Genomic DNA, 20,085 nt, shown 5'->3' on the forward strand with positions numbered 1-20,085 from the left:
CATCGATCTGTTCCCGTACCCGCACACAGAAATATTGGCAATCAAAGGTCCGGGAGATAAACAGTGATCTAGTTGAGTATTCTTCACGAAAACAAATAGAAGCGTTCATTGAATAGACTACCGTTTTTTCGTTCAATTTGGCCAGGCATTTGTCTGCCAAATAACCGGGAACTTAGATCTCTGATTGGGACTTCGGTTACGTCGAATTCCCCCTTTTCTGAAAAGCAGCTATCTGGAAGACCCTACAACACACATCATGGAACATTTTTTTCCTATTCGTTCACTAACCTGAGAATGTTCGGAGCGTGAATTCCAATTAGCCAGGGGACTCTAATCATATGTATGTTTGTAAAGTGAGGGAGTTTGAAACATCCTCCAAGCAAGCCTGAGCTTCAAATTACGATCACGAATGTTTTCATGAAGGAAACTACTCACAAGTTTCTTATGAAGAAAATACTCAAGAGGTTGCTGAAAAATAGTTTGACAACCCACGACGGGTTTCGCCCTTCTTGGGGCTCATCAGGTAGGCGCAGTCCCCAAGTTTCCGTCAGCGTTACGCTCTACTTGAACCCTAATTTTACTGTTTTTAGAAGTANGCATGACGTGTGTAATGAAGAAAAATATAACACCAGCCAGGCAATCGAATTTCTAATACAACTGACCATGCACAGCAGTCACGAGTATAAGGCTATCTCTATCTCTTTAATAAGACCAATAGGATGGAAACTACTCACAAGGTTGCTGAAAACTATTCGACCTTGCGAGTAGTTTCCTTTATGAAAATATACTGCGATATCTCGAATATCTGGCCAACTGAAACATGAGGCGGCCTGTGTGCAGCACATTCAGTTGAAGAACATCATAAACGAGAGATTCACGTTGAGTTTCCGTGAAAACCAAATTGATTTGCGAATGAGTGTATTTCTCGATCACGAAAGTGGTTTTGTACAAACACTGTTGGTTTTGTCTCTTCACGGCTGTGAAAAAATTCCGCTTTGTTGTGCTGTACACAGTTTGCGATAACCATCTGGTTTCCTGCTTTCCTAATCAAGGCCATGTTGGTGACCATGGAGAATAACAGGTCGACAGATATGCACTGAGCACATCAGATACGTCTCAAGTCTCCAATCAGATCAACGGTGTAGCTTGATTATCATTAAAGACTGTCTTAGTGTGAATAGTGATCCCTTAGGAGTTCTGTATGTACCAGGCCAAAATTAATAGTCACTTCAATTGAGTTACTTTAAATGGTGCACCTCGAGATGTGTAAAGGCACTATGCTGAACGGGTAGAAGGAATTCGATAAAAAGAGCAGACAGACTTATTAGCGTTTTGCACACCACAGCTATTACGCACTGGGATATGCGCTCCCAAGCTCTGTTTTTCCAGTAGGTGAAGTAAATTTCTGCTGACGAATTATGAAGCGTAGCACAGCTGTTCCATCGTTGTTTCGGGTCATCACGAGTTCCAAGGGGTTCGGAACTACAATCTTCCGTTTCGGAGTTCGACTGCACTGTCACTCAATTCGGTCGTGCGAGCATCATCACGAACTCCAGGGGGTTCGGAACCACGATCTTTCGTGTTGGAGTTCTACTGCACTGTCACTCAATTCAGCCGTGCGAGTAATTTGTGCCCAACGACAAAAACACGCCACTCATTTTTAGTCACCAAGCTACTGTTATATGATCGTCTGTCGACAACTTCTCACAGGAATACTCATGTGATCTGTAAGATGGTTTCTTTTGGGGCAGCTTACTTGAAGCTTGTCAGTTAGTTTTTCAGTAGTAAGAAATCATACACCAAAAACCGTGGTTGTTCGGACAGGGAAACTATGGGTTCAACCAAGACAACCACCTGAATTTCTGTCCAAGCTGATTACAGTCGTATGTTTTTTAAACAGCTTGACATCTGCGCTATGTGTCACGGGAATACGTCGTAAAAGCCTTTGGTACCACATTGTATTCGTTATGCCAGCCAGCTATTACGACGTTTATACCGAAAAATGAGGGTGAATTACAAGTCTGAATAGTTAACTCATTTCACTCGTACCGTGTACAACTTCTTACCTCTGCGTCTCCAGTGGGGCAGTGAGTAAGTCTGCAACGTCTGACCGGATCCCACACGTCAATCGATCCGGTAGCTGTGGCAACAATCAGAATTTCGCGTAATGTAACTGATTGCAACCACAACGGACTGTTTCCATTGCAAGTTTCTGGTCCAAGGAGATAAATTGCCGTGGAAAGCTTGTCAACACATTCCACGGTGGATGCGGGAGGTTCATCAACAAGTTTTTGCTCAGCATTGTCAATGTGCCAAAACAACAAATGCCCCTGGTGAGGCGTAGGCGGCTCTCTGTGAACGTATCCAACCGTAACAAAGTCCATCGGGTACAAAAACGAGCATGAAATCTACGGGGAAAAAGCAAGTAAGCAGTCCGCTTAACTGTGGTAGGAGCAAGTTCATACTGCACAAAAATAAGCTATTCTCTTATAAAGTTCAAACGTTCGGTGCTCTTAATGATAAGAATGTGATACTGTGAATCTGCCAGTTAATCGCCCCTCCGAAAACAATTACTTAGTTTGAACGCATCACGTGACGATTCTCTTCTCCCGTCTTCATTGTTTACCACTTGATTCGCTGTTCCTGTTGTTTTGGTGCTGCACCTTTCTTATTTTTGGCCGGAACGCCAATCGATTTCTGACCTTGTTATTGTACATCTTGTTTAAATCAACACGTGGTTTCGATATCTTGTAGCCACGTTGCTTTGAGACGGTGTAGGTCTTGGGATCTGCTAGGAACTATCAGTTCCTGAACAGGTGTATAGAAGCTGGCGTAATTCCACGATTTGAGGAGTATGAAGGAGATCACGAAACGCTTGGGTGCTGCCGGTGCTACTCGCCTTTTAATTTGGGGACCGCGTGATCCTCACTGTGCCTGGTTGGAGACACTACAAGATATGGCTGCCAACCGATGTCAGTGGCGTTCCTGTTGTCAGTTTCTATGCAGATTACCTGAAAGAATGTCTGGAGGTGTGGGCCCCTCGGAATGATTGTGGTAAGCTAGGACTAAGTCCTTTCCCCGTTCACCTTTACTCTTTCCTTTACAATAGGGCTTTCAAATAAATCATGGTTGTACGGCAGTGAAGCATCGGTGTTGAACACTGATGTTATGCTGTCAATGATGATGATGATTATTATTATTGTATTCGTAGTACCGCGTTTTCTGATAGACCTTTGTTTGAATGGTTTGGCTTTCGGGGTTCTGTGCATGACTCAACGTGGGCTATCTAATTACTGGAAACAATGTATTCTATCTTCCCATTTTTGAAGGCTTCATGGCGTGGTGATTCGCGTGCGTCCATAAATGAAATCAGTTGAAGGCACGCAACGAATACGGAACAAACCTTTGTGATAATGGCTGTTGTCCATGTGAATGAAAGTAGGGTCCAAGTCCGTACACACCACAGACATACAATGGGAGCGCTTTCATCCCCCGCAGTGATCAAGTACTGAGAACTTGAACTGAAAGCCATGGTTTTCAGCATCGGTGCAGGAGTGGTTCTTGGACCAATAGATGCTGCTTCATTGGCTTCAAGACAATGCCAAAGGATGGAGGAGTAATGCAACCTGTGGACCGACTCGTAGTCCAGGGTAACGCGTTGCTCTGGTGCAGAGAGTCCTCGATGGGGATAAAGCCTTGTGAATTTCACCGGCATGCTGACGATTGCTGACGTAACAAGACTGCTTGTAACGAGAAAAATGACGTCAAATTGAAGAAAATCAGTTTACTACATAGACTACTTGTTTATGTATAAGCAATCCAGGTGACTTTGTAGGAAGAATTTGTCCTTTCAGCAATAAACAAGCAGATATTTGCACCAAATCTCAGCGTACTAACGAATGGGGACATATTTGAAACCAAAAGGAGATAAAAGTAACTGGATGAGTCAGACATTCCTTCATAGTGAATAGACGGTACGTCGGTAAACTAACGGGAGAAAGACCGCCAGTGCATGAAACGGGTACTCCGGTACACTTAAGGTAAAAAAAAATCGTGCATACCTTTCCGAAAGTACTTGCATCTGGCATACAAACAATAGCTATTATGACTGCTTTTGTACTGAAGACACGATCTACGGTAATACTTCGGTAAATGGGAGGACAAAACGCCACCCACATCTTTTTCTACCAGCTATAAACTTCTCGCGATGGCTCCAACGATGTTCTATAGGTCAGAACAGTCTAACTATTTGGTTTTTGTTACGGAGGCCTGTATGGTGTGACTGATCAGCCGAATGATATGTGGAGGCATATATAACAAAGGCGAACAGGGACACTCGGGTCACTCTATCAAGTACGCTGAGATGAAGGACGGACTGTGAATCAGCACAAGATCCCACCATTCATGATGGTCTCTTCCAAGAGGATTTGAACACTGTCTTTATATAAGAAGGGAGGGGCGTTGGCTAATAACATGTTACTGTAAAGTGGTTCTTCAGATCACCAAGACTGTGGCCATTTGGCGCAAACTGTTTGAAATGGTTAATTTTACACAAAAATGATCGGAAAAAACAGCCCAACCTAAAAGAGAGCAACAACGATAAACTAGGGACCACTGGGTAGCACGAAGGCTGAAGACGATGATGACGCCATCAACAACGTCGGAAGGAGCAGAAGTACACTGTAGCAAAATTTGCTCGACCATGATTTGTCTAGCTTTTCTATAAAGTATCACATAAACTTGGAATTCGTCCGAGAGAAAGCAGTAAAAATAACCTCGCTCGTGTATTTTTTGAACAGCTGGCCGAAGGTCCGCGAAGTTAAAAGGACAACTACCAATCTGCAGTATTCTCATAAAAGTATTATTTCTCCTATCGTAGTATGTCTAATCTCGCACACAGATATGAAATCCAACTTATTTGAAAAGATTTAGGATGCAAGCAAAAGCCTGGGAAGTTTTCTTCAGTAAATCACCTCGTGGAAGTGTTTTTTGAACAGCTGGCCGGAGGTCCGCGAAGTTAAAAAAAAACAACTACCAAGCTGCAGTATTCTCATAAAAGTATTATTTCTCCTATCGTAGTATGTCTAATCTCGCACACAGATATGAAATCCAACTTATTTGAAAAGATTTAGGATGCAAGCAAAAGCCTGGGAAGTTTTCTTCAGTAAATCAAACGAAAATCGTGGCCCAGCATGTAACGGTTAACTGCTAGCACAACTTTTGCGAAGTTTCACCAAAACATTACAAAATATCCCACATTTTAGCATACATCTTGAAAGATTTCACAAGTTTTGAAACCTGTCCTTTTTGCTGTTCTGTTGTTCTGTCCTCTTGCTGTTCAGACTGACCTTAATAACACCCCAAAAACTTTTAGCGCTCAGTATGATGCGAGTACAAGAACAAAACCGACCACACATTCATAAGTCAACTCTGAGAAATTTGTATATCCTACTCGAATAGTGGCATAAGCTGACTCGGCGAGCACGTACTTGCCTGTCTTGGCACCCCCAGGGCAACCACTTAGTAGGCGTTCTCAGTTTATGGCCGACGCCTGGGTAATATTCATCCTCTTGGGGGTAGCGTAACGACAGTCTTGTCTCGTCCGTTGTTTAACCTTCCTGGCTTCTATACCCCCAAACGTGTCTTGTCTTTTCATGACACGGGGGAAAACCTTCGAACCTAATGACAAAAAGCAACCGATAAAACGTATATGAGAGCTGTCCGACTGGCCTTCCGACTAATTAGCTTATTAGTCCCGCAGCTGAAATATTGGTAATTTTCAAGGGTGAACTTTATGGTCGTGAAGTAGGGGTGAATAGTCTTTTACCTACCGACGTGTACTTTTCATGCATTGTCCAGCCTCGGACCAGAGAGCTGTTGCCCCAATGACGAGCAATCGACGGTTCGGGGACAACACCAGCGAGTTCAATAATTCTCTGATAAGCACAGGTGACAGGTTTGTTTGTCTGCCATCTTTCGCCAGTTGGGTGGCATAGACCACCTGCTCACCGGATTCCAGAGATTCGCAAATTAAAAACGCATCCTGTGGTGCAAGAATGGAAAAAATGAAACATAAGTTTGGAGGATATGTTGCTGCTTCGCTGCCGAAAGTCTCCAACGGTGTGTGCTTACGTCTGGCTTAATTGCAGTTGTGGGTCACAGTAATAACGCACTCTTCTCGGGGGTACAGAAGGCTACTGTTACACTTACAAACAAAACACGAATCATAGTCGCGCTCTCTGTTGAGCAGATACAAATGTTCGTCAGGCATATGGGTTCTAAATGCAGCGATCAAGAGATCAAACAAAAGCAAGAACCAGTTGCCCCTCGGCTGTACAGTGAAATCAACATGAATGATCGAGACTAAAATGTTGAACTTCCTACACCATATGTAGGACAGAATGTGACAAATCACAGCGAGCGCTTCATGTTTCTCATGATTTTTTACTTTTCTTTTTAAACTTTACTCCCTAACACTTAAATGAATTTCTCCTACACTTAAAGGCCAGATAGTATTGTTATGGTGCTTTAGCTTTGCGGAAGATTATAGTGCACATGGCGTGAACAAAGAGTGGATTCGGACTCAAAACCACTGTCGACCAGTCTGCGACCTCAGGTAAGAATATCGTGCCACCAGTGTCTGAGCAACACAGAATGCCATCAAGTTGCCTGGTTTCGAATTGTTTCTGGAAGCTACGTACTATCCTTCATAAACCAACAAGAAACTATAGCGAGCAAAGAGAAGAAGCGATGCACAGGATCTGTCATCATCATCATCATCGGAAACTGTAAGAACCGCTTGTCTCACAGTGAAGGGAGCTATGCAGTGAATGTAATAGCTCGGATGCATGAGCCCCATTGAGGACGCAACTGGGCTATGTCTGACATTATCTCTAACCACTGATATGACCCGTCTCGGGGTATGGGGTTGGGGGTTGGGAAGGGAGCTATGCATTGAATGTAATAGCTTGGATACATGAGCCCCATTGAGGACGCAACTGGGCTATGTCTGACAATATCTGTAACCATTGATATGACCCGTCTCGGGGTCCCCATCCAGGAAGACGGCAATGCTGGTAATGGCTTGCACACTTCACTGCCAAATCATTGTTTGACCGCCTCTGGCTCCCTTCCACCCTTCACGTGGTTGTGCAAAAAGAACCCTTCGAGGAAGTCGGTCGACTGGCATACGCAACACATGACCAAGCCAGCGCAACCTATGCAGTGTGATCAGTTGCTCTATGGAGGGGGTACGCATTGATGATGATCTTCAGTATGGATGAAACAGTTATACAGTGCCCCTAAGTTTCTTGCTTTGAAATGGAACACAATGATGCGTACTCCTTGATTGATGTTTTAAGACATGCTGACCACTTTTCCCACAAAAAACTAATAAATACGGGCATCATTGACCTACGGGAAGAACTTTGTAGCTGATAAGTATACAGTATCTAACAACCCAGGTTTATGGACAAAGTAATCAGATACGCTTCCAATTGAACTGGCCTTTACGCCGACATTTCAAGTATAGTGTCTGTGCTGACCGTTTCCGATAACTTACAGCTGTGTAAACAAACAATCCAGAATCAGGATCCCAAACAACGCTATCCACCGCAACCGGTTGATTCGTATACCCAATAAGACCGTGAATACACTTCCCGCTGTAGGTCCTCAGGGGCATGAATCGCAGATGGCTTTCCTCCCAAGTGATCCTGTCAAATTCAGTGGATATTGGTCGACGAGAATCGCGAGGGCTGCTATTTCGATAGGAATGTTGCCAGGGCACAGAGGATGGATGGTTCCCCGATTTGGTTATAGCATTTTCGCCATTCGGCTGTCTATAAAACGAAGAAAACATTTAGAAAAACGGTGCCTCTTTATATCAGATTGGATACAGGATCGAGCAAGAAATGCTCCGTTTTGACTGCATCTTGTATCCTATCAATGCATTTATTCACCAGTATGTTTGATATGGACGACAAACTTTCCTTGTTGTATGACCTTATCACTGAGAGTGCCCACGGTACTATTTCGCGCTCTCTGTGTACTGGAAACACACACGGACTGGACAGCATCTTATCCTTACGAATTTCCGCCCAGTACAGCACAAAAGTGCTTTACTTTATAAACTATTTCACGGAACAAGACACGTTTGCATCTTGGATAAACGTGTGGTTGAAATTAGATTACAGAGACCTACTGCAGTGGGAGAACTACCTTTACAGTCTCATCGAAAGACACTGCAGGAAAAACAGTCACAGCAGCGAAAAAGCGCATTCCTTGATGGTTAACTAGATGACTGTTCTTCTGTTCGCCGAGCTTGGCAAATGACTTGCAAATGTTTCGTTTCCAGTCGAGGAGGCATTTTCAGAGCGCAGTGAGTACTGAAGATGTCTGAACAAAAGAACGGCAATCAGACCAGCCGTCAGTAAACGCCCCCATGCTACCAATATTTCGATGCCCTAACAAGGCACATTTATTCTGACGTCAGATAGTGTGTTGACCATGGTTTCAGCCAGTTGAAACAAACAGTAAACTAAACACTGCACCATATTCTAGCGCAGCACATAAGGTACCCACACACAGGCTGGATAAGTTAGAATACCAGTCAGTTTTATGTAAAGGTCAGATGTAGATACAGTGTTAAGAACATGAGTACAACAGGCTGGAGACTTGGAACACGAGTGAGTTTTCACGCGCCCAAAAATCATCGCACCCTATCAACTGACTGTACCTAAAATCTGATCGAATCCACTGTCAGTTAATCTATCGTCGGATATCCAGTCGACATGAGACACACCGTTGACCTAACCTCATCGCTCTAGGTTTTAGTGCAAGGGGAAACCCCCACACAGACGAGAATTCTATGAGTCCAAAATGATTAATCGTTCATGGCCTACCCTCTGCGCTCATAAAAGCGTGAGGTTTACCCTGAAACTGCTGTGGTTTTACTGAAGGGTCGCGTGATTTTCGACCAATAAAGATTATCTAAATTACAGTGTGTATTATGTCCCTCATATTGAAAAAACGAATTCAATCGGGAATCTTTTTGTTTTTGCTGAGTTGTTCAGGTCGATCGGCGAGTCATAACGACCTAAGCTTTGGCATTGGACTATAAATTCCTGAATTTTCGACAGCGCATGCTTGCCGTCTGATGCTCTGTTGTTTAGAATTTTTTAACGAAATATCATCGCACACAAAGGAGCAAACTCACGGAGCTGTTCACCATACCCTCCTGCCTGGCCAGAAGTCAATCTCGACTCAAACATTGCTTGTTTTCACCCACTGCCGATGATCCCGCATAGTGACAGAATATCATCAGTGAGTTTTCTACTGTGAAAAAAGTTTGGCTCGTGTCGCAGAACTAATCAAAACAATTGCATTGCTTATTGGGAATCATTGGTTAGGCGCGCTTCCTGAGCACCACGGAAGATCTGTACCCACAAACAGTCGGAAGGATAATGAGTGCTCTTACTCTGAACTCTGTAATTTGCTTGAACTCAGACAAAGTGAGTGGTGCAATACTTTCTCTAGAGCCACTCTGTTTTGTACCATTCCACTGACCTCGAAAATGAGGTTGGGATGCAAAAGAACTACCCAATAATTCTTGGGTATGGAAGACCTTAAAGATTCTTGAAAAACGCAACACTGGTGATTCGCAACGACGATAAAATAGCTGTTCAGAGCTTCTCGGCTTTTCAGCACAGAGTGACTCCACTTATAGGGAAAAATCTCTGATGAATTTTCCACAACCTTTCACCTTACTAACAATAACGAGCTCAGAAGAAAGGTGACGGAAACTTTCATCTGGAAAGTCGTCCCTCGAGGAGCCAGTCCAAGGGTGACCACCTGGTGTGATTTCCTTAATTGAAAGAGGAGTGGCACTATATTCTGTCTAGGTGTGAGTAAGCTACATTGCTGACCGGATGCTTGTGACCAAACGGTCGGGAGATCTCTAGTTCGGCAGCTTTTGGGGCTCCACATTTCTGGTAAGACAACTGTACAGCGTTCCTCCTCTTTTTGGCACCAAATAACTTCACTTACAGGACAAAATCGCCACTGCGGTATTTCCAACTATCCTCATGCAATAAAAACCCATTTACCTTATAGCGTGAGAGAGTTATTTTCCACTAGTGGCCTTCTGACACAGAACATCTGACAAAGATGTACATAAAATGTAAATAACAATGGTGTCTTGCCCATGGAAAAGACAACGAGGACTTACGATATAGGCGTCGCTTCCTTGAAACATACACCAGTTTTGTGTTGTTCACTCGTCCATGGTATAGCCGTACTTTTTTCTCGCTGTAGAAAGGAATACAAAACCCATGAGATGCTAATGAACTCGTGCTTCCGAATGGAAGAGTTGAAGAGTAGAAGACGATGAAGCACGGTTTAGGCAAGTTAAACTATGACAGATAACCATGGTCTCCACAAAAAAACACTAAATCGTCTCAACATCTGATCCTGAATGTGAGCACAGTGGTCCGTTACCCAGGCCGGACTCTCAGGGGCCAATGGACTATGGGGACATAAGTTACTGAAGTACTGATAATTAGTGTAAACCACATGAGGTCTGGATAATGAGACATCCGTCATTTCAATCCCTGTGCGTCTGTTTTTGTTGTACAGCAACTATATAGTCCTGTATGCTTCTGATGTCAGGAGCATGGTCGGAGATTGTACTGGTGTGACGGTGATACTACTGATGGGAGGCATGCGAGTAATAAGTTTTCTTCTTGTAAATTCGCTTTGCGTCTCTTGAAAAGAGAGATCTGTTGCGGAATTTGTGGAGTCGCTTTGTAGCATTTGCTTGGATTTGAGCAATGAATGATTTGAGTCAATGAATATTCAGGAAAGTTCAAGAAGACGCGTTCAAAGAGAAGATGGATATTCGGTTTTGTAAACAAGATGCAATTGAATTTTGCTTCCCTGTCCAATAGTCGTAACTGGTCAGTTGGCATTTCCTAATAAATAAATCCGCATCGAAGGCCTCTTCTTTTCAATAGTAGCCCGAATTCGTTTTACAGCCGGCTCCGGGTAATCACAAGTGGACTGACAACATAATGTCATGCTGGTCGGTTGCAGTTTTAAGGACGCAACTACAGTCCTTTCTACACTATCCCCAAAAGGTGGCATACACATAAGCATGAAGCCAAGGCTTATTTGCCGATTGAAAAGGTCAAAAAAGAAACATCAATCACGTGTCGATTTTCTCATCTCTGCCCTACACGCAAAAGAAACAAAGGAACAATACGGAGCAGTCAGCTTACAAGTAAGCGTGATGATCGGATAACTGAGCAACCAATGGGACGTAAAGGCTTTCACAGACTGTCACATATTAAGGCCCTGCTCACAATTAACAGAGGATACATGGCTCAACATATTGCTTGTCGCGCACCAGAATTTGATCACAGTCGGTGGAGGGAATTCTGCCGTAAGCCCACAATTGTAGGAGCAGACGTAGCACGTCTCACTAAGGGTTTACGGAACCGTAACTATGTTCAGTCACTCTCACCATCGTCCGATGCTAACCACATAAGGATGGTTGGATGGCCCCAACCGTCAAATTCTTTCCAGTGTATTTTAATACCGTTACTCATGTTAATTGGATGTTTTTTACGACGTAGGTTTTAAATGTCAGAATCGGAAATTTCGGCACTTGACATTCAACAAACATTAAAAGATGAACGGTTAATCATCCTTGTATTGCCAAAAGTCTCACCAAATCGCCTTTAGGGACCAGGGATGTGAAAGCTCGGAAATGCTGACAAGTTTTGGCTTACTTGCAATTCCTGTTCGCAATGACTTAGTGCAAAATATGGGTGGGTGGGAGATGATGGGAAACAGTTAATGAAACACGGAAACACACCATGGGTTATGTCCATGCGCCGAAATGGAACTCACCGGTGTTTTGTTTCCTGTAATGGGGACTGAGGCAAAGAGAAGATGAGTATCGCTTAGAAGCACTTCCAAATATAGTAGCTAGTGTTATATTTGAATCATCATGCACGAATCATCAAAGACTGAGACTGCCTAATAGAAAGCAGTAGTTTCGCCGAAGTCTAGCTATTTTTTAGTCTACCAGACCAACATCGTTGTAGATTCTGCAGTAAACATACAATGAGTGTCACTGTGGGATGTTGGAAGTGTCGTTGATGTGGGAGATGAGTGAGAGATCTTACATGAAGTCCCTAATGTGACATAACTGGTTTGTGAATTTTCCATCCAGATGATTTCTTTCTAGAGGGCTTGATTTTTTAGGGATCACTCCCTTTAGGCCCCTTATGATCATTTACTTCATCGTGTGTAGCTCAAGCTCAGACTGACCGCCTTCGTCAACAGAGAAAAATTCTACACATTTGTTTCCGACCTGAGGTTGTAAACCTAGATCTGATTGGTGGATGATCTTTAATTGGTTATTCATCCCACCCCCTTTAACTCGCCCGTGAGTGGCTACTGATGACGAGCGATGATGTATACTGCGGAAGACCGGTATCAGTGAACATCCAGGCCAGACTCGTCAGGATGGAGAAAAGGTGACGGAAGCGAAAACCCGAAGTAAAGAAAAAGGTGATACCGCTTTTTAAATAATAGCATTCATTTGTTTTTCAGAAACACAACACAAGGAGGTATTCTAGCACCCTGGATGTTAGTAGTAGGATAATCCCAGGCCCCCTCCCTTTCCCATTTGATATTGAAATGTCTGTAAAAAAGTAAAGCGCTGATTTTTTAGCTGATGTCTCTGATAATGAGTATGTGTGTACCGAACTACTTAGTGAGTAGTTTAGAACGTGCCAGCATGCCAATTATCATTGAAAACTAAGCACATGCTCGTGAGCAACACGTGTAGTTTTGTACTTTTTAATTCGTATAACGAACGGCTTCAAGCAAGATCAGCATATAAAAGTCTCGGTCTGTCATCCGCTACCTAGTTTAAATAAGTTTGAAATATGTGATCTGTGTTTTGTTCGCTGAGTTTGGCAGAACTGTTCCTTACGGTGGATCTAATAATAACCAAGTCGGTGGGTTCAAATTTGAATGTGTGATTGTTGTGACTTGTTGAACGCTAGTGCAACTCTGTATCGGTCCCTTGGCTTCCTGCTCTGCCCACTATGATATATCAAAAGGCACGGTAGCTCTACACAGCCCTTTGTAGAGACAAGAAAAATTATTACAACTGCATTTATAGGGTAATCATAGAGTGTTTCGCAAGATCTTTCTAGAATCTCCGTGAGGGGGCGAAAGGCGTCGAGTCAAAGATGCTCGATCCGGATTGGCTGTCACTGACCAATCAGGGCATGCCTTCGTTTGGTCCGTATCCTGCACGTGACACATCCGTCCAAATGGTGTGATGTTCGGTTATTAGGAACGGCTGGTCTCCAGCCAGTGGTAATGAAGAAAACATTATCAGTTTTCGGAAAGATTACGTCGGTCGGCTGCAGAACCACACTTTGTCATTTGTCAGTTTTCGGCACAATTGACGACTATTTAGGAAGAACGCTTGATCAGGTTTCCAATTTAAACCAACAGCAGATTAGACCAGGTCACCTTGAAAAAGCAACTGGTTATCTGCAAATGAGTGGGCGCGTGTTCAACAGGCAAACCATGTGTAACCGACAAGAGAATCATCTCACTCCGGATCACTGTAGACCAGCCTGGTGTGCCTCACGATACTGCAGGAGTCTCACTTATCAGAGCTAGTTGTAAACACATCCATGGGAAAACTATGCCTAATCCCCTCCGCCAAATACCTCGCTTGTACTGATATCTAACTAAGTATGTCGCCCAAAACCCACTTCGTGTTTCAGTTGGAACAGTCAACAGCCTGCCACAAGTATTTCCCTTCTGACGATCCGTCAGTTGGTTTTGGTTCTTGAGTTTCCACCAGTTCTGTTTCCTGCCGAAACACCAAGTTGTACTGAAGCGAATTTGAACACGAAGTGTCGATGGAGGACTGAACTGAATTTCAGCTGAATCTTTCTTCCATACTAGATAAGATAATGTCAGTTTGCGCAAGCCTAGACTTGAGTAGTCGCGATGCAAAGGTTGGGTTCGAACCACGAAACTTTTGGTCCGTGTGCTCGCTGCTTAGTCATTAGGATAATTCAAGTTTAGTGCGTGTGTTTGCATGCATTTTAATGTTTAGGTTGGAAACAAGTTTGAAACCTCCGGGACCACTTTCGCCTGATGAGGCCTGAAAAGAAAATAGGCTAAGGGTTCTTCAGTAATTTCCACCATTCTTATATGTTATGCTGGGTCTTGTCCAGATACACACTTGTTAGGGATGAAATAACAGCAGGGCGTGGGTTGGTACCGCTCTGTAAGATGCAACCACCTGTGTGATCCTATTAGGATTTGCACTGGTTTGCAACCTTACACCCATATTATGCTTGTTCGAATCTGCCTTTTCATTCTCAATAAATTTTCAACTCAGGATGAGGAGGTGCTGGTCACAGGAATTCTGGATTCAGATACCAGCATGAGGAAACAATGGGATATTTAGTATTCAAAATCAAGAGTTCGGTCACTTCGAATTAGCTGCGAAATAATTAGATTCAATGGCTTCAAACTCCAGTAAATTAGATGAAAAAATGAAAGGGGAAAGCGTTCCGAGGTCAAAAGTTGGCGGATCCCAACCCCCAAAGCGCTACCACAATTCAGTCATAATTAGTTTGGCGTGGTGCACTGTCTGGCAATAAGTTTCAGGGCGGTCGAGCACACTAGAACCACCATAGAATTATGATGCTCATGTATCTTCACACAAACGCTAATCGGCCTCGCTTTGGGAGCCGCCAATACATTCATCACAACGCACCACGAGGTAACGCCGTTCCAGACAAGCTGTGTTCCGTAATTTGGCGCCTTTTACTTTTGGAAAGTTGCCACACATAGATCGCACTTCCCAAAGCTGGGGTAGACGCCTCATTGGTGACTCCCACCCCTCCATCCACAGTCAAACAAAAATGTTGATCGCCCGTGATCAGGATTGCACTGATAGCATGTAGATGTCCGACGAACTGCCTGAATTTTGGCACGGAGACGGATGAATTTGTATAGTTCTTTTCGGGCCCGTCCGGCAGCTGACAAAGGTCGGTTGTTGTGGTGTACAGTACTGGCCGAGCTGGTAAGAAAGAAATAACGGGGTTATTAACTCAATGGTAAGCTTTTCTGTCAGGCCTGTAGACCACTAAAAGACACCTCTGAAACATGAATCAACAGATTGTTTTAAAAAATAGTTTCCTTTACTCCGATCGCATTTACTTGATTTTCTAGCGGTGTGTGAGATCTTTCAAACATTTAGCGGTAGTTTATTCCTTTCTCCAGTTGACCATCTCTGAGGCATTCGACATTGTGAAATTTGTGAGATTACCGCTTGGCTGCCTTAACTGGCAAGAAAAAAAACTTTGTTTAATAGTGTTTCGAGAGGATAACCTCCAAAACTGACTGACAAGGGGACTAATATAGTCGGGCACAGTCTTGCAACAGGCAAAGAAAGCAATAATCAGTTGTAGAAAATTTTTCAAGTCAAAACACCGACATTTTGGTTGCCGTGGATAACCTTTTTCAAGGAAATCTACAATCAACGAAGCGGTGTTACTGATCAGTTGCTTACCAAAGAGTTCCAATAACCCATGTGGTGTACAAGACACTGTGCATCCCTTATATACCATACAAGCTATTCACTGCCGCCTATATTGTATTCTGTTTGCTCTCTGGCCTTGTATAAGCTCACATATAGCACTGTTCAGAGTACCGAAATTCATGCTTCTTTTGGTTTCACTTTCGAAACTGATATATAAAGTGGGCTAACCCGTCAATTGGCAAGGTCACTGATGCTAACATGCAGCTAAATCAAGATAATTTTACCTATCTAAAAGATCACGAATGAAGGTGCGTGAAGACAAAAGAACAAGTGGCGCTTTTGTTATATTACACCACTCATTTGACAAGAGCACCTCCGAAAGGGACCATTCATTGGGACCCGTTATTTGCTAGCAGGCCAGGAGAAAATCGTTCTGATCTGACTCAGTTTCTTGCTGTTGCCAAAAAAATCACTGTATCCGTACACTTCCCGTCCGCGGAAATCCAGTGCATATATACGACGCTGTTCAGTCTCGACAAAGCGCACTGTGAGCCAAGCTAGCCTTGTACTTTCTGTCAAACCAAAGTAACGACTTGGTCCCATTTTTGATCCCCAGGCCATTTGGCTTACACTCCTTTCTCGGAGCTGGCACAGTAACTGAAGATGTTAAATGAATGGACCATTGCTTAAAGTGCAACGATTTGGGATTCTCAAACAGTAGTTTGCGCAGCATGTATTTTGTCTCCATATGTGGCAAACGCATAACAGTCTGATGAATAAGAGGGTCACGTGAATTTCCAAAACAGTGTGGTACATAGGACAGCGAGAAATTGCTTACCTTGTAAAGTACAGAGTTTAGGAACACAGACTCCTACAGGCATTGTGACATTGCAGTCTCCATTTGGGTAGTGAGTTTAATTAAAATGGATTTATAAGAAATAGTGCTATTAATCCTCTTAATGTATGTAGTTCTTCAATGAAGGATATGGCGCAATTGGTCAGATTTAGAAGAACACGCTATTGTGTCCCCTCCAGAGAGGTCTTTTCATTAGACCTTTTTCTCCAGATGTAAAACTTACAGTCAGGATTATGGAACTGGGTGACGTAACAGGTAAATTGTTAAGTCATTTTGAAAAATCTATCCCCAACTTACCTGCGGCTGCCAAAACAACGTGCTTTCCGTCTGGACTAACGCACATTGCTGACCAGTACGCACCTTCTTGCATCTCACAATATTTTGTCTTGTGATCCTTTCTATCGTCTTTTTCGTTAACGCTGTGTGGTGGGCGACAATGAGCAATCAGTTCGCCAGTACTTCCTTCGAAGCGGCAAAGGTACCCATCGGGCCTAGCTACAAGTAAATCGTGGCTGTCCGTGATTGGATTCCTGCAACTGAAGTTTAATAGTATTCTTCTGTGGTCTAGCTGATCACCAACTACCTCAAAGGATTCTCCAGGGTTCTGTATGAAAAAAAGAGAAGAAATATGTGGGAAAAGTTGTGGCTTTAATTATCACAGTGAAACTGAAACCAGATAACATTTTGAGGTGACCCATCAACAGTAAAAAAACGGTTTGAGGTCTAATCATGAGTGAAGCCTCTTCCCCTTAGAGTGGTCGAGAAGTGGGCTGAACTCCACAAATCAGGAAACACTTCGAGGACACACACCAAGATCCCGGGAACAATTTCCTCAACATGAAATCTGTCCTAATGCACTTAATGCAGTCCTAGTGGGACAAACCAAGCACCGAATGAATGAGTCCATCTTAGCGAAATACCCTTATTTACAAACAAATTTGGTTTCGCAAGAGACTCACCTGGGACCCAGCTGAATCTCTCGTTTGTGATGTTTTCAGGTAACAGCTGCACCAGGCTGTCTCATGTTTCAGTTGCTACGATATTCAAGATATCATGATACATGTAAATTCGTAATGCACTACTCGAAGAATTTCCAGCAACCTGCAGTAGTAGTGCACTACGAGTCCATCTTATTCAATGATTGCTTCTCCTCCCCCCTCGGAATAAAGAATGAGAATGTTATTTAAATCTGGCCAGAATTTGCTGCAGGCATGTCAGCCGGTAATCACGTGAAAACGGCCAACATCACGGCCACATAATATCGCATGATATTATCGATCTGGTATTGATTTGGTGGGTTAGCATCCGTTTCCAGATTGGCCCGTCACACCAAACTAAGCCGATGGATTTGTGTTGAGCTTTAGGTGCAGCCAGCTGAACTCCCCGTACCAGGTGTAAACCAGAGGGAATGAAGCACAGGATGAACAGACAGGGCAGTTTTAAAGCCAACAGCATGCTAAAGTGGAAGCCCATCGCCCTTAGGTACTTTGGAGGCCACTGAACAGCTGGGCTCCATACTGTCTGTAAAAGGTGACATGGTGACACGCAGTGTGCACGTGTCTACCTAACGCACAATTACGGTCACCGAAACAGATCTGTGACTCGGTTGTAGGATAGCTTTGACAAATCTACGGCCAGTCGTTTTAAGTCGGATAAGTGAATTACACGGTAAATTGAAGTTGACTGAGTTAAACTCAACACAATACACTGTAATATACGTAACGCACATAATGTAAACCTGAATGTGCAACAAAAGCCAAAACCGCAGGTGTTAGATAGCGTGCCGTGTAAACCTTCTAGAGATCCGGGCGGTGTAGTCAAGGCTTGACTTGAGTTTCACACGCTAAGGGTTTGGAACATAACTCAAAGAGTTCTAGCATGGATTCAAGATAGACAAAGTAGCCACGAAAACCGACTAATGCTTGATTACCCTTAAGTCTTCGGAAAAAAGCCCATCTTTAAAGATTGTATATCCCTCAAATATAGTTGGTCTTCCACTGGCGTGATTTGTAAGTGCATCGACTGGTACACATACTACTGGGCTATGATTATCTGGCAGATATCATGTCGGTGATCATTTTTCGAGCACACCATGTTAATGTGCTGATAAGTATATCAGCTGCATATGCAAGGCTTCTTTCTGACTATGTGGGGTGTTCTGGCGGGGGCGAGAATAGTTAACACACCCTAACAAAAGCTTCAGTTGAAATTCCATCCAACTAGTGATTTCTATCTGAGCTAGAAATCTTAAAACAGCTGTTTCGTCCCTGTTGACCGTACAGTGATAATGGTTCCTTGGAGAGATTCACGAGCGCGATCACTCGCGATAGTGATGACAACTCAGATCGGGGGCTCATTAGGCCTGTTCCCTTAGAGCAGAAAGACATTTACTGCAAATCTTTGTGAACATCGGGACGTTCGTTGACGAAAACGAAGGAGGTGACAGAGATGGTTCCTTCCAGATACCTGTTGCCAGAGAAAAATATGAAAGATTTAGCATCATTTACGGTGAACTTTTTTGAGATGTTGACCGACACAGTCACATTCAATAAAACGTCTGTCGATGCGTGTGGCGAGTTAGTTGGTTTCCAGACTTAGCCGAACTAAAGTGGCCAGAAGTCGGTAAACAACTTTTGCAGAGGGAATAAACAAAAGTTCGTCATTTGTTGATTGAATCAACTGGAATTCGATTTCTCCCTTTTAGAAAACGCAAAAGAAACTCTTTTAACCATTGCAAGATTCGTATTTTGGTCCTCACCGTCTGGCACCAGGATTCTGGTAGGAGTTTGTTCCACAAAAAATATCAAGCCCTCAAGATTCGGCAAAAGTCACTTCCATGTTTGTTTTACTCACCTTGTCAACAGCTCGGTTTAAATCCACCTGGAATAGAGTTTCCAACGTATAAGCTTGGGCAACTGTGATCAGCAGGTGTGTTTGGTCAACATATACCAACTTTTGATCATCGGGGCTCAGTGTGAGGTCACTCTGAGATAAACAGCAAGTTAGGGAGGAGTATGTGTGCTTAAACGAAGGTTCCACACAACGACGAAAGACAGCAAGGAGAAGTATGTGTGTTTGGACGAAGGTTCCACACAACGACGAAAGACAGCAACTGCACGGCTGCGATTTTTAAGAAGCCTGGGTTCGCGTTCTTTCTTCTCGTGGTGGTACGGTAGTCTGATTTGGGGGACATCCCAAAGTGCCAATTCACCTGAGGTATCAGTTGCGTACAAGTAGGTACCACAGCTGGAGAACAGCAAAGCTAAAAGAGACGGCGGTTGGAACAGTAGAACAACTATTCTGTCACGTCTCATGCTGACAAAACACGAATATTTGAAGGTTACGCTTCCTAGGTTCGGATATCTTGTGAGAGTGAGCCAGTCAGAAAACTTTTGACCACAGGAGCGCCACAATTATGTCCAGCCAGGGTTCGTTATGGTATTATTGCGTAACAAACAGCTGTTTGCGGATAACTGATAGCCGTTTTGTGCACAATACGCGTTGTTCACTAAAACTTATACTGTGCTCCTGTTACACTAGATCTCCCTTCATAACCCTAGTTTAATAAGAGATTAAGTGATAAATTGTACCGGGTTTTCGAAAGCGGAGACGGCCATACTACATCATACTGTTTATTGTTTGA

At 43.4% G+C, this 20,085-nt stretch overlaps 1 protein-coding gene across 1 annotated transcript in view; it reads right to left on the reverse strand.

Annotated features, from left to right (window-relative positions):
• The window catches only part of T265_15113 (hypothetical protein), a gene marked incomplete at both ends in the record, with an annotated part of 47,614 nt that overhangs the window by 14,172 nt on the left and 13,357 nt on the right, over window positions 1–20,085 (reverse strand). The window contains 10 exons of the mRNA XM_009176641.1: window positions 2,067–2,408; window positions 3,473–3,740; window positions 5,832–6,043; window positions 7,562–7,838; window positions 10,226–10,305; window positions 11,908–11,921; window positions 14,819–15,124; window positions 16,740–17,046; window positions 19,296–19,427; window positions 19,654–19,688. Coding sequence (XP_009174905.1) covers window positions 2,067–2,408; window positions 3,473–3,740; window positions 5,832–6,043; window positions 7,562–7,838; window positions 10,226–10,305; window positions 11,908–11,921; window positions 14,819–15,124; window positions 16,740–17,046; window positions 19,296–19,427; window positions 19,654–19,688 — 1,973 coding nt within the window. The remainder of the gene's footprint in view (window positions 1–2,066; window positions 2,409–3,472; window positions 3,741–5,831; window positions 6,044–7,561; window positions 7,839–10,225; window positions 10,306–11,907; window positions 11,922–14,818; window positions 15,125–16,739; window positions 17,047–19,295; window positions 19,428–19,653; window positions 19,689–20,085) is intronic.

Source organism: Opisthorchis viverrini (assembly GCF_000715545.1).
Source record: "Opisthorchis viverrini unplaced genomic scaffold opera_v5_353, whole genome shotgun sequence".
Lineage (NCBI taxonomy): Eukaryota > Metazoa > Platyhelminthes > Trematoda > Opisthorchiida > Opisthorchiidae > Opisthorchis > Opisthorchis viverrini.